The sequence below is a fragment of the Neofelis nebulosa genome, chromosome 5, assembly GCF_028018385.1.
Source record: "Neofelis nebulosa isolate mNeoNeb1 chromosome 5, mNeoNeb1.pri, whole genome shotgun sequence".
NCBI lineage: Eukaryota > Metazoa > Chordata > Mammalia > Carnivora > Felidae > Neofelis > Neofelis nebulosa.
Genome location: NC_080786.1, coordinates 67,930,362 through 67,945,519, shown reverse-complemented (window position 1 = coordinate 67,945,519; position 15,158 = coordinate 67,930,362). Strand labels below are relative to the sequence as shown.

At 34.8% G+C, this 15,158-nt stretch overlaps 1 protein-coding gene across 9 annotated transcripts in view; it reads right to left on the bottom strand.

Moving 5' to 3' along the window:
• The window catches only part of NAALADL2 (N-acetylated alpha-linked acidic dipeptidase like 2), a 1,364,408-nt gene that overhangs the window by 559,216 nt on the left and 790,034 nt on the right, over positions 1 to 15,158 (bottom strand). For all 9 annotated transcript variants that reach the window (XM_058730531.1, XM_058730530.1, XM_058730533.1 and 6 more), the window contains one exon: positions 4,280 to 4,553. In XM_058730531.1, coding sequence (XP_058586514.1) covers positions 4,280 to 4,553 — 274 coding nt within the window. The remainder of the gene's footprint in view (positions 1 to 4,279; positions 4,554 to 15,158) is intronic.

Below are 15,158 nucleotides of genomic sequence, written 5' to 3'. Positions count from 1 at the left end.
CCTCCTGCGCGTGTGCGTGTATGCTCTCTCTCTCTCTCTCTCTCAAAAAAAATTCAGCATTAAAAAACATTTTAAATCAATTAGATTAGCATATTGAAATAATACATAAACCTAAGGATCAACTTTTCTGCAGATCTTTCTAGTTCTGAAAAAAACTGAATTTGCAGCACCCACTGAAGTGAGGTAAATTTTATATGTAAGGTACATATTTTTTAATGTTTATTTATTTTTGAGAGACCAAGAGCGAGAGTGAGCATGAGAGTGACAGCGAGCATGAGCCCGGGAGGGGCAGAGAAAGAGGGGGACAGAGGATCCAAAGCAGGCTCGGAGCTGACAGCAGAGAGCCTGATGTGGGGCTCCGCCTAAGGAACCGTGAGTTCCAGCCCTGAGCCGAAGTTACATGCTTAAGAGACTGAGCCACCAGGTGCCCCTGATACAGAGTTTAGATATCATTTGTTAAACTATGGCTTGATATTTTACAAAATGAGAATAAGCAGTGCTCTTCAGACCCAAGTTAACATGACTTGTCATTATGAATTTAAAGTAAAATATTTACTCCTAGATTCTTTGAGCTGTTAGTTTTAAATTAAAAATGTGATCGGATATTATATTTTATTATTTATTCATAATTAACAAGGCATTTTCCTGTTAATATTTGTCATATTAAACAGAAGACTAGAAGATTACATTCAGACAATATCATAAAAGTTTCAAATCATGATATATAGTTCTGATATTTTAATTTCTCCCATTTAAATGTATTTATTTTATACCATGTAATAACAATAGCTAACAGAGCGCTTTCTTTCTTTCTTTTTTTTTTACAGAGTGCTTTCTAAGTGCACTCTGTGTGCTCTACATGGTTTATATAATTTCTTCCCCACCACAGCCAATGGAGGTACTATACCATTCCCCTTATATGGATGAGAACACTGAGGCTTAGAGAGCTAAAGTGACCAACCCACAGTTGTACAGCCAGTAAGGAAGAATGCTACTCTGGGCTCTCTGAGGAATGGGGTAGTGATAAATGTGTTGATGACAATCTATCTTATGCACACAGTTAATGAGTTGTTGCAAATAAGTTTCTCCATAAAATTGCATTATTTGTTTTTACTTCCAGACACAAAATAATACTTAACAGGAAGAAAATTCCCAAATCCATAAACTGTATTAAAATGAAAACAAATCCTCTGTTCAAAAATATAAACACAGTAGACTCCAATCTCACCAACCTATATTAAATATTAATTGTTTCCTTTGCTTTTCTGCAGCTATGTGGGTTTCACAAAGGACAAAAGAAATAATTGCACAGGGATTACATAAAGCCATACATTCTATTTATAAAACTGACTAGACATTGTCAGCATTCACTACCAATGTCTTTGGTAGTATGATGACATTATAGTTGATATTTATCTTTTAATAAAAATATGAATCACTGTTTACTCCCTGAAGCTAACCTCACTCATGCTAAATTATTTATGTATCCATTTTAATATGTATTTTGCATCTGACAGGACAACTCTCCTTAGGACCCCTTTACTGACCCACCTGTCATTATGATGGGGTAAACAATGTCACCTTTCTAGTGCACAATGAATTACAAAGAAGTTGCAAAGTACACCATCCATCATGCTGGCACTAAGTAGGTTTTTGAAGTAGATCTCAGATATCACAAATGCTGTTTAGACTGTTACCAGAAAGCAAAAATTGGAAGCTTAGACAAAACGGTCATATGATGAATGGACATGACAGCTCTTCAAAGAAAAGGGGCACTCCTCTTCTACAAATAACCTTGTCAACAGCAAAAGTAGTGGGGAGCTTTGTTGGCACTCAGACTAGAATAATTTAACAAGTGGTTAATGGCTCAGCCTGATAGAAATTCATGCAAACCCAGTGTACTCAAAATCAAAAAGTGGGTCAGCAGCAGCAACCTCTCAAGCTTGATTTTAATTAGGGAATGGTCTGAAGAGATACAGAAAATCACCCATATCCTATTAATTAGAATATGTGAGTTTCAATAATACACTTGTCTAAAACATATATATAAAATATATGCAAATATTCTATATGCATATAAAAGTCACCTAGAAACTGCTTTGCATTTGAAAATCATAATGCTAATATAGTTTGAGTTTTAAAAAAATCAACATCAATAAATTTATTGATATAAATATTTAAATTATTATGTAGTTAGTATAATGGATTTGAATTATTAATATAATTCTAAAAATAGTTATCATTAGTGTCTTCCTTCATCTAATTTGCATGGTTAATTTCTTCAAATACAAAGTGTTTGTTTTATCCATAATTGCATTTCAGTTCCTCTAACACTGCTCCCTTTGATTTAGGCCTTATTTCAAATGTAGAATATATTTCTACATGATAGCTAAGTTTATTTTTCCCTTTTAATAGCTTCTTTAAATCTTTCTCTATACTTCTTTTTTAAAATGGTATTTTTTATAGCATTTTATAAATGGTAGATAATCCCAAAGTGACGTATGTCTTCATGGACATTTAAGCAGTTCCACAATTCTATAGTAGACCTTGGTTTCTTTAATATGGAACAAGGAACATTTAAACATTTATAACTGATAAGATAAATGTGTGGAACTCTCAGAGATGTGGCTATGTGGGAACATAAAAAACTAACCCAGTGGGCCCGGCAGATTATTAGAGGCCCATGCTGAGGAAACAGGGACACAAATTATACTTTCATGCTTTTCCATATCACCTAAGTTATGGAATAATAAATAAATTGAAAAGCAAATTGATGAGGGTGATTCCAAGGACCCACACTAGCTTATGGGGTTTTGTTGTTCTGTGTTTTGGACACTTTTTTTTTTTTTAAGGCTAGGAGATGAATCAACTGAAATAAAGAGGGAGGTGGAAATGTGAGGGGCTAATGAAGGTTTGAGAGTCTGGGAGAAAGTATGTAGGGTAACTTAAGCATCTTGACTTGAGACCAGAACTTCTGAACCAACAAAAGAGTGCTGGCAGGTCTCCCTTTCTTTTCATTGACACACAGGGAAGTTTCCATCATTGCGTACCAGAAATAGTATATATTAATCAAATACAATGACATGAGTCATACACTAGAAATACTGCAGAAATTAATATTATATTAACTTTTAATGAATGATAAGGCTTTCCAAGGTAGTGGTTATATATGTGGTACTTCTGCTAAAAGTCAGAGAATGACATAACAGACCGCAGACAATGTGGAACCACCAGTAAATGGACACTCTCCACCCTCCCCAAAAATGAAAAGAAAAAAAAAAAACAACAATAAGAATGTATCTATACAGTTACTTCAAATGATTTAAATATTTAATACATTAATCAGAGTTAACAAGGTAGATTCTTAAAAATCTGTGCCAGAATCGTAGTATCGTTTCATTTGTTTTAAATGAGGCAATCTAAAGGTTTATTAAAGAAACAAAATGTGCTTATCAAGCGCATGGTATTTTTACATGGAGACAGAAAATTTGCCTATATAAAGGAGACATAACCAAATATATATTGCATCTAAGTGATATATTGTCCTTACTGTGGGCTAGGCTCTGTCCTCCAAGATTTACATATATTAGCTAATTTAATTTTCACAACAACCTTATAAACGTGCAACTATTATTATCTCCATTACAGAGATGAGGGAACTCAGCCCTAGATGGTTAAGTCACCATAAGTACCGTGGGAAATGAGATCTGAAACTAGTCCATGAGGCTCTACAAGCCAAGCACTTCACTGCCATGCCAAAGAACTGGCTAAGCCAGAAAAAGTAAAGCAATAATCCACATCTGGCTCCTTATCTCCTGTGCTCTCCATCAAGAAAGCAGAAGTGCTGTATCTCAAATCTTGGATCTGTGAATAATCATATCGATTTTCCACCTCATTTCTTGTGTGTGTACACGATCTCAAACACAACTGCTTTCATTTCTATTCTTTCTGTCCATAGCAATCCATTAACATGTGCCTCTTCAAAAACCAAAGAATAAAATGAACTTGTCCTATACCAGCTAAACAAAATTTGAATGACTCAGTCACACATTCAACACTTTTGAATTAAATTCTTCTAACATGTTTTCACTTTTGAAATATGACAAGAAGAAGGTCAAGCGATCCAAATCTTCCTTCCCCTTCCCTGGCACCTCTACACTGAGAACATTTAATGGTTACTTTTTTATGTAACATCTTGCCAGTGAGTTCAATTTAGATGAAAGCTGTTGTTTTCTAATTCCGTTTCACTATAAATGACAGAGACAAATGGTCATATTACCTCGAGAGTTCCTTTGGCAGAATAGGCTGCATATGAGTAAAGCAGATCTTGGCTGCTGTGTTTTCTGGCTTCTTCGCTGCAAGGCTGGCCATTAGGATGAAAGCATTGGCCACTGCTGCTCAGAGACACAGAGCTGGCAGAAGGGCCTGGCAGATTAAGCAACACAGAGTAATTTACAAACTGTACATCTTCTAGGCCCAGGGAAGTCCAGTGACTCTTAATCTTCTTTGAAATTTCTGTGTCATCTTCAGTTTTATACAGTTGTACCAAATTTCTGAAAGAAATTTAAAAATCACACTCTAAATAAACGAAAAAAATTATCTCTTGAGTTATGACCATTTAATATATGAACAATTATTAACAGATGTAGGATATGAAAGATGAACTAGACAGGACACTATACAAGAAACTCACAGGCTAGGAAAGGTGATGAGCTCGCAGAGAAATTACTCTAAATCAAAGCAGAATGAATTAAGTTCTTAAATTAAGAACAAATAAAGCACTATGGGAATCCAAGGAAAAGGGTGATTAATGTCAACCAGTTCTTTTATTAGTTCTGATCTTTCTGTGGACATCAACATATAATCCATTTACAACTCAGTTCCAAGACTAGGGGTCATGCTGGTGAAAACAGTTTTGTATTGCAATTAATATGATTCCATATAGAGTTATGTGATTAATATATAGTTATTGCTATTTAAAATGATCTGGAGAGTGTTGGAGTTATTACTGAGGATGCCTGGTTAGCTAAAATGTAACAGGGAGATTTCTGGTGGGCTGAAGTTCCACTTGGGAGGGGCCTGGGTCTCTTGGAATGCAGGAGGCTTGTGTAAACCACCCAGACTGGGGAATGCTCCTGGGCCTGCCCTCCCAGGCCTTTCTGCAGTCCCAGGGGAACTCCATTATCTATACATTGTATACAAAGTTTAGCAAAACAATAGGACACATAGACCTTTGCTGTATATCTCTGATTTGATTATTCTCTTGTGATTGTCATGTACCCTTTGTTTTTGCATGCCTGAAATGTATGCCCTCTGTACACAACAAGTCAACTGAGATTTGTGAGTGGTCTGACACTGCAAAAAATGAGATTAAGCTTGAGGCGAACGGGGTTCTTCCTCTGTGAGCATTGACTCCCATTCCTTTTCTCTTTCTTAGCAAAGGGTAATCTTTCATGGGTTGGCACAGGGTTTGTTGGTCATTCCAAGCAAGAGAGAACACTTTTGATACAAATTACGTGCCAAATTACCTAACACTGTGAGCGCAATGATATGCAATTAAATTGGTATATCATGCTAAAACCAACCACAGATTATCAAATCAATATGAAATTAATTTTTGCGTGTGCTTGCTGTAGTCTATATATTTATTCCTTATCTATTCTGTAATCCAATGACACTATTTTTCCTTATGACATCCTAAAAGCCAGACAAAATCTGTAAAAATAGACACACACATGCACGCGCAAACACACGTACACACACGTATGAGCAGAACCTAGAACAAAATCAGAAATGGGAAATTTAAAAATATTAATACAATAAAGTTTTGTTTAGGGCTAGGATACAAAGGGACCAGTTTATTTTTTGACAAAAATATATCTTCTTATAAGAATTTTATTGCTATCCAAAACATTACTTAAATGGATACTACTTAAGTGGATACTGTTTTATTTTTTCCCATCACGTTATTTTTCTCACACATATTTGATTTTTTAGGACTCTATTTATTCAATAATCCCCAAATGAAAGACATCTGAAAAAGGAATAAAAAATACACACATCAGGAAAAAAATACATATAATATAGAAAAGCATTACTAGAGACAAAGAAGTAGGTGTGCTGACATAGCTAAAAGGCAGTCTATACATGAAGATGAAATAATAAATAATTTCCCAATTGCTTTCTAAGGTTATTTCTATTTTTTCTTAATATGCAGTTTGACCAATTATAAATGCCATGTAAATTTTATGAAAGAGTCGATTGAAAGAATTTCACTTTTTCTTCTGAAAAAGACTGGTCGGCCTTCTGTTTTGTGTGTGTGTGTGTGTGTGTGTGTGTGTGTGTGTTTGGCAGGGGAGGTTTTTGTATGGTTGGCAAATTAGATTGTATATATTTAAAGTGTACAATATGATTTGATATACATGTATGTTATGAAATTATCACAAATTACCACATCCATCACCTCAATATTTACCTTATGTCTGTATGTGTTGTATGTTGAAGTTTTTAAAATTTCTTTTATGTTTATTTATTTTTGAGAGAGAAAGAAAGGAGTGGCAGAGAGAGAGGGAGACAGGATCTGAAGCAGGCTCTGTGCTGATAGCAGAGAGCCCCACGTGGGTCTCAAACTGAGGAACCATGAGATCATGACCTGAGTCGAAGTCAGACACTCAACCCAACCAACTGAGCCACCCAGGCACTTCTGTGTGTTGAAATATTTAGGATGTCCTCTCTTAGCAAATTTGAAGTACATAATGCAGTATTAACAATACTCACCATGCTGTACAGTAGGTCCTCAGAAACTATGCATCTTATAACTGAAAGCTTGTATCCCCTTGACCAACACGTCTTCCTTTCCGCCACCCCCAGTGCCCTGGCAGCTATGATTATACTCTTACTATGAGTTTGTTTGTTGGCTTTTTAGATTACATACATAAAAGATATGACTCAGTATCTGCTTTTCTCAGTCTCTGTCTTATTGCACTTACCCTCTGTGAGATATCTCTGTTGTCACAAAGCCATGATCTCATTTTTTATGGTCGAATAATATTCTACTGCACATTGATCCCACATTTTCTTTATACATTCATCCATACATGAGCACTTAGGTTATTTTTGTACTTTGGCTATTGTAAATAATGCTGCAATGAACATGAGTGCAAATATCTCTTCTAGATACTGATATAATTTCCTTTGGATATATACCCAGAAGTGGATTGCTGGATCATATGGTTTTCTAGTTTTAATTTTTTGAGGAAACTCCATACTGTTTTCCATAATGTCTGTACCAGTTTACATTCTCACCAATAGTGTACAAAGGTTATATTTTCTTCACATCCTCATCAGTATGTTTTTTTATTTTGTTTTGTTTATAACAGACATTCTAATAGATGTATGGTGGTATCTCATTGAGGTTTTGTTTTGTATCCCCTGATGATTAATGATGTCGAGCACCTTCATTTATCTGTTGGTCATTTGTATATATTTTTTGGAAAAATGTCTATTCAGATCCTTTGTCCATTTTTAAATTGGACTGTTTGTGATTTTTTGCTACCGAATTGTATAAATTCCTCACTGTCATTCACTTTATTTTTATTTTTTTAATGTTTATTTATTTTTGAGAGAGAGAGAGAGAGAGTGCAAGCAGGGAAGGGGCAGAGAGAGAGGGAAACACAGAATCTGAAGCAAGCTCCAGGCTCTGAGCTGTCATCACAAGGCCGGACACAGGGCTCAAACTCATGAGCTGCAAGATCATGATCTGAGCGGAAGTCGGATGCCTAACCGGCTGACCCACCCAGGCGCCCACTGTCATTTACTTCATACCATGCATAGGAAAGGCTGCTGGGGGAGATGGCTCCACCAAGAGTCAGACTGATGTTCAGCCAAGACTGCACTAAGTCCTGTACCCCAAGGTAAGGCAAAAATTAATTACTGGTCAGGATCTGTGATAAAGGTTTTTTACCAGGGGTGGGGATAAATAAAATATGGACCCCTTATCAAATATATGTTGTGTAAATATTTTCTCTCATTCCACAGACTTTTCTCATTTTGTTGTTTCCTTTGTTGTGCAGAAGCTTTTTAGTTTGATGTAGTCTCACTTGTTTAGTTTTGCTTTGTTGCCTATGCTTTTGTTGTCATATCAAAAAAAAGTTGCTAGGACCGACGTCAAGAAATATTCCCTTTGTTTGTTTTCTTCTGGGAGTATTGCAGTTTCAATTTTATATTTAAGATTTCAATCTGTTTCAAATTAATTTTTGTGAATGGTGAGATATAGGGGTTCAATTTAATTCTTTTGCATCTGAATTCCAGTTTTTCAACACTGTTTATTAAAGAAACTCTTTTTTCCCCATTTTCTATCCTGGCTTGTCAAAAATTAATTGACATATATGTATGGATTTATTTCTGGGGACTCTATCCTGTTGCATTGGTCTATTTTTGGTCATTGGATCTGTTTCATTAGTCATTTTTTTCAAAGTTTATGTATTTATTTTTGAGAGAGTGCACGTGCACCCACGAGTGGGATAGGGGTGGAGAGAGGGAGAAAGAGGATCCCAGGCAGGCTCAGCACTGTCACTGTGGAGCTGGATATGGGGCTGGAACTCACAAACAGTGAGATCATGACCTGAGCCCAAATCAAGAGTCAGATGCTTTAACAGATGGAGCCAACCAGGTGCACATTGGTCATTGTTGATAAACAGATCACTTTTTATGATCAGCCTTTAGGCCATACTGTAATATTTTGATTATTATAGATTTAAATCAAGAAATGTGATGCGTCCGGATTTGTTCTTCTTTCTCAAGATAGCTTTGGCTACTCAGGGGCTTTTATGGTTCCATGTAAGTTTTAGGGTTGTTCTTTTTCTGTGGAAAATGCCATTGGAATTTTGATAGGGATTGCAATGAATCTGTAGATTACTTTGGGTAGTATGTTCATTTTAACAATACTAATTCTTCTAATCGAAGAACATGAGATACTCTTCCATTTTATTTGCGTCTTTACATTTTTTTCACCAATGTCTTATAGTTTTCAGTATATATGTCTTTTACTTCCTTGGTTAAGTTTATTCCTAAGTATTTTATTATTTTTAGTGCTATTATAAATAATATTTTTTCTTAATTTCCGTGTCATATAGTTTGTCACTAGTGTGCAGAAATGCAACTGATTTTTTATATTGATTTTGTATCCTGCAACTTTAACTGAATTTATTAGTTCTAATGTTTTTTGTGGAAGCTTTAAGGTTTTCTGTATATACAATCATGTCATGTGTAAACAGAATTTTACTTCTTTATTTCCAATATAAACAAGTAATGTATATATGTATGCCTAATTGTTCTGACTAGGACTTCCAGTAATGTATTAAAGAAAAGTGGAGAGATTGAGAATCTTTGTCTTTTTCCTAATTTTAAAGTAAAGACTTTTACCTATTCATTGTTAAGTATGATGTTAGCTATGAACTTGCCTTTATTATGTTAATGTATTCCTTACATACATAATATAATGAAAATTTTTATAATGATAGGATGTTGAATTTTGTCCTATGTTTTTTTTCTGCATCTGTTGAGATGATTATAAGATTTTTATCCTTGGGCACCTGTTGGGATGAGCACTGGGTGTTGTATGGAAACCAATTTGACAATAAATTTCATATTTAAAAAAAGATTTTTATCCTTCATTCTGTTTAGATGGTGTACCAAATTTATTGATTTGTATATTTTCAGCCATCCTTGAATTTCAAGAGTAAATCCCACTTGACATGGTGTATGATCTTTAAATATATTGTTGAATTCTGTTTGCTAGTATTTTGTGTGGGGATTTTTACATCTAGGTTCATCAGGGTATTGGCTTATAATTTTCTTTTCCTATAGTATTCTTATCTAGCTTTGGTATCTTTTGGCCTGAGATAATGAGTTTCAACTTTTTGGAAGAGTTTAAGAAGTTCTAGCATTAATTCCTCTTTAAATGTTTGAAAGAATTCACCAGTAAAGCCATCTGATCCTGGGGTTTTTTTGGTTTGGAGGTTTTGATTATTGATCCAATCTTCTTTCTAGTTATGCATCAGTTCAGATTTTCTATTTTTTCATGATTCAGTCTTGGTTGGTTGTATAGTTCTAGGAATTTACCCATCTCTTTTAGGTTGTGCAATTTGGTGACATATGATAACTCATAGTAATCTCTCGTTTCTTTGTATTTCTGTGGTTTCAGTAAATGTCTCTACCTTTACTTCTAATTTTGAGTTCTCTCTTTTGTCTTATTTAGTCTAGCTAGAGGTTTGTCAATTTTATATTTAAAAAGAAAAAGCTCTTAGTTTCATTGATCTTTTTATTGTTTTCCTAGTCTCCATTTCACTTATTTCTGCTCTGATCTTTATTTCCTTCCTTCTGCTAAGCTTGGGATTAGTTGGTTCTTCTTTTCCTAGTTCTTTAGAGTATAAAGTAAGGTTATTCATTTAAATGTCTGTATATAATTGTTATATCCTCTTGATGAATTGAAACCCATCATATAGTGACTTTCTTTGTCTATTTAGACACAGTTTTTGACATGTCTATTTTGTCTAATATAAGATTGCACAGGTCCTCAGTGGCAGATGCCATGGGTGTACACAGTAGTAGTGAGAGCTATTAGGGTCAGGGCAAAGGCTTCTGGGGACTTCCTCTTTCTTTTTCTCCCATGGGGGATATCGTGACCAAGGGTATCTCTCTCAGTGCCTGGTCTGCTTGCAGCACCCTTGCAGTGGTGGTGATACTGGTATCTGATGCATAGACACTCAGAAAGCAATCACAAAGCCAGGGTCTAGAGTATAGACACTTACAGAGTGGTAGTGGCTCCCCAGGTCCAGAGCTTTGGCAAGCCCACAGCAGTAGTGACTCCAGTGCCTGAGCTACAGGAATATACAAAGCGACAGCTACATGCAGGTCTAAACTGTGGGAGCATGTAGAGCAGCTCTACATGCATGTAGAGCATGTAGGGTTGAGGGATGCACATGGTTGGGGGGTGGCAGCCGTGGTCCTGTGCAATAGTAGCTCCTTCAGGTGGAGGAGGGGCACAGTAGCATATCCCTTCCTTAGGGATCTGCAGCAGTGATAGCTTTTGGTTAACTCAGTGGTGAATGCTGCTGGTGTCCTCTGAGGGTCAGGCCGCTGAAGTCCATACCAACAAACATCACGGGGTTTCTATTATGAAAGCTCTGGAGAGTCTGTGCCTGAGGTCCTCACTGGCAAAGACTGCTTGAGTCCTCCATGGAGTTAGCCACTGGGAACCACAGAGGAAAGGCCTCTACTCTTCTTCTTGGTTCCTAACCACTTCTGAATGTCTCAGCTAAGCCAATCTCAATCCTTTCTATGTAGTTATTCTCCATTTTGCCCCATTGTGTTGCTGTATGTTCTTAATTGGACTCTTGAGCCCTCCCAAAGCTATTTTAATTCTTGGATACCTAATTGTTATTTGTGGGGAGATGACGGTTGGTAAAACCTACTCCCTCATCCAGCTCTCTATCTCTCTATCCTGTTCTTTTGTTGCTTTATCTGACTTCTGTATCCCCATCCTTTTTCTTTACTGCTACTGTAGTTTTCTCTGCACTACTTGGAGTAGGGAAGGTAAACTAATTGAGTTGAAAGTTAACTCAGTTTGAGGATTCAGTTATTTATAAAGATGCATCAATAATGTTCTTTTGTAATATATATATAGAAATGCAGAACACATATTTTATTTATGCACATTTGGCTGTATATTAGTCAACATTAACAGAAAAACAAAAGTGAAATTTCAATAGTCTTTTTTGTTGTTGTTGTCCTTCTGCTCAGTTAATTGATGAGCATGAATCTATCCATGAGTATGTAAAATGTTTAATCTGCCATTTGTTTTGTTGGTCTCAATTCCAAAGCGCTTTACAGTATAAGCAACTCAAAAAACGTTAAATTTTTCAAGATGTATATATTATATAAGATGGCCTTGAAAAGCAAATCAAATACTTCTTTAGGGACACAACTGAAGAATTAGTAATTTGTCCCAATGCTGGAGAATTTCTATTTATTATTCAGTACTAAGCTAAAATTTATGAAGAGAGAATATCTGCATGCTCTACTTCACTCTGAATTGAAGGGATATATACTTTTTGTATTATAATTTCATTTTTTATACTATGAAAAATGGAATATATAAAGAACATATATATAAAGTATAAAGAATAATGAAGGAACAACCCAGATTATGAGGTATAACATCTCTGATATTATTGAAGCCCCTTTGGTACTCTTTATTTATTGGTATCCCCCCAAAAAACCTGATTTTTTTTCTTTTTTTGCATCTCATTGCCTTTTTTTGTATAAATAATATATTTGTATATATATATATATATATATATATATATATATATATATGACGTTAATTAACCCTTTATTTTTTGAATATTTGCTTTTATATAGTTGGTATTTCATATAGATATAGATATAGATATAGATATAGATATAGATGTATATATCCATTTTCCACAGATTTAGTGAAATATAATTTGTATAAAACATTGTATAAGTTAAGGTGTACAACACGTTAATTTGATACACATGTTATTGCAAAACGATTACCACCATAGTGTTTGCTAACACCTCCACACATCACATAACCATCGCAACTTACAGCATGGTGATTATAGTTAAAATATATATTTTTTTGTGTTTTTTTATCACTTACTATTAGCTTTCTGAGATTCCTCCTGATTTATCAATTTCCTAAGGTAAGTATTTTAAAATTGTTCCCGGTTTTCCATTATTATAAATACAAGAAAGTTATTATAATATAAGGAAGAAAGGAAGACAAGAAATCATTAGGTAAACTATTTTCTTTTTCAAAGGAGAAAGCAAATATACGAAATTAGAAAATAACCACAGGCATAGAAGAAACTTAAAATAAAAACAAAAAAAATAAAAAATAAAAACAAAAACAAACAAAAACTATGAGAACATCTACACAGCTCAGTGTAAATAAACTTTCCATGAACACCTGGATGACAGAATTCTTCCTTTGTCCCCCAGCTCTTCTCTCTGCCCTCTCTGTCCTGCATGCCTCGAAGGTTGACCTTTATGAAACTTTGTCAAGTCTTCTGGTTTATAGTCAGTTTTAGGTTCAGCCAATGAGACATGAGAGGGCATGAGAAGAGACTTTCCCCCCCACCAGGTCTCTTCTTTCACCAAAGGCACAGTAAAAAAAAAAAAAAAAAAAAAAAAAAAAAAAAAATTTGTTCATATTTCCTGATAGACATATGCAGGGGTTTCTCTAGGCAAGGAGGGCATTTACAGGTACATCTTTAGTAAGAAGCACTAAAATGCCTTTACAAGGGTTTTAATTATTAAAAGTTCTGTTTCCTCCATGCCTCACCAACACTTGATGTTGTCTTTTACTTTATTTCATTTTATAATTTTGCCAATGCGGTGGGTGTAAAATTGTACATCATTGTTTGTTTAACTCAAAAGTACCATTACTGGGTTGCAGAGTATGCTATGTAGTTTTACAAAGCTCTTTATACCACTGCCATTATTTAAGAGGTCCTATCTTCAGCGGATCTAATTCTTGCTAACCAATGAGCATAAAATTGTATCCCATTGAAGTTTTTATTTACATTTCCATAATTACTCTTGAGGATATTTTCATGAATTATTTAGCTATCTTTGTTCCCTTTTCTTTGTTGTGACTGTGTACTTGGCCCATATTTATGGAAGTTTTTCTATATTCTGGATAATCCTTTTTTTTATTTTTTATTTTTTTTATTTTTTGGACAGAGAGAGACAGAGCATGAACGGGGGAGGGGCAGAGAGAGAGGGAGACACAGAATGGGAAACAGGCTCCAGGCTCCGAGCCATCAGCCCAGAGCCTGACTGGATAATCCCTTTTAGGTCATAGATGACATGTTCTACTAGGTTTTGGCTTCTCTTTAATTTTTAATGTCTTATCTTATGATGAATAGAAGTTCATAATTTCAATGTACATAATTTTAATATAATGCAGTGGTCTGCACATTTTTTCTTCTTAAACCTAAGGTAATAAAATTATTCTCATTTTTTCCCCTAAATTTTTAAGGAATTTGTTTTTCAACATTTCAATGTTTACTTGGAGTGTGTTTGTGTGTGTTGGGGGTGGGGTTTGAAGTGGGAATTCAGTATCACTTTCCATATAAATAACCATTCTTGTATCCTTTGTGATCATGTTCACCATCGTGCAATGACACTTCTGTCGTTTATGAATTTCCATATGTGTGTGGGTCTGTCTGGGCTCCCCAATGAGTTTCATCAGTCTTTTTGATCCATCTCCATTACAACATGCTATTTTAATTATTTTTACTTTCTAATACATGTTAATATTTGGAATGGCACGTCCTCCTACTTCCTCAAGAACATCTTCATTATTTTTTCTCTTCCACATTGATAATGTAATGAGCTTATTAATTTCCTTATCAAGATTGTATCTGGAATTACACTGAGATTAAAAAGATCTATTTGAGGAGAAATGTCATCCTTATATGAGCACTGGGTGTTGTATGGAAACCAATTTGACAATAATTTCATTAAAAAAATAAATAAAAAGAAAGAAAGAAAAGAAAGAAAGAAAGAAAGAAAGAAAGAAAGAAATGTCATCCTTATAATAACATAAAAATAAATTCTTAATATTTCCAATATCAGTCAATGCTAACATAAAAATGTTTTAAAATGAAAGTATTTTTCTGCTTATTGCTGATACAGAATACTGTTCTGTTCTTCTATCAAATAATCCTGCTAAACTTCCTTATTAATTATAATGTTTTCCTTCTTTGAGTTTTCTACATAAAAAAATGTGATAAGCAAATAATGAAGGTATTGTTACTTCCTTTCTAGTCACTTAGAGATGCTATTCCTTTTTTTATTATTATTACTATGCATTATTATTATACTATTACCTCCAGAAAATATTTAATAAAAATTTAATAAGGTGTGATAGCAGTCATCTGTTTCATATTCCAAATATCAGGTTAAAGATATTCCTACCATCCTTATTTTGATAAAAGTTGTTTTATGAATCAGTATTAAATTTTATCATCGGGGCGCCTGGGTGGCGCAGTCGGTTAAGCGTCCGACTTCAGCCAGGTCACGATCTCGCGGTCCGGGAGTTTGAGCCCCGCGTCGGGCTTTGG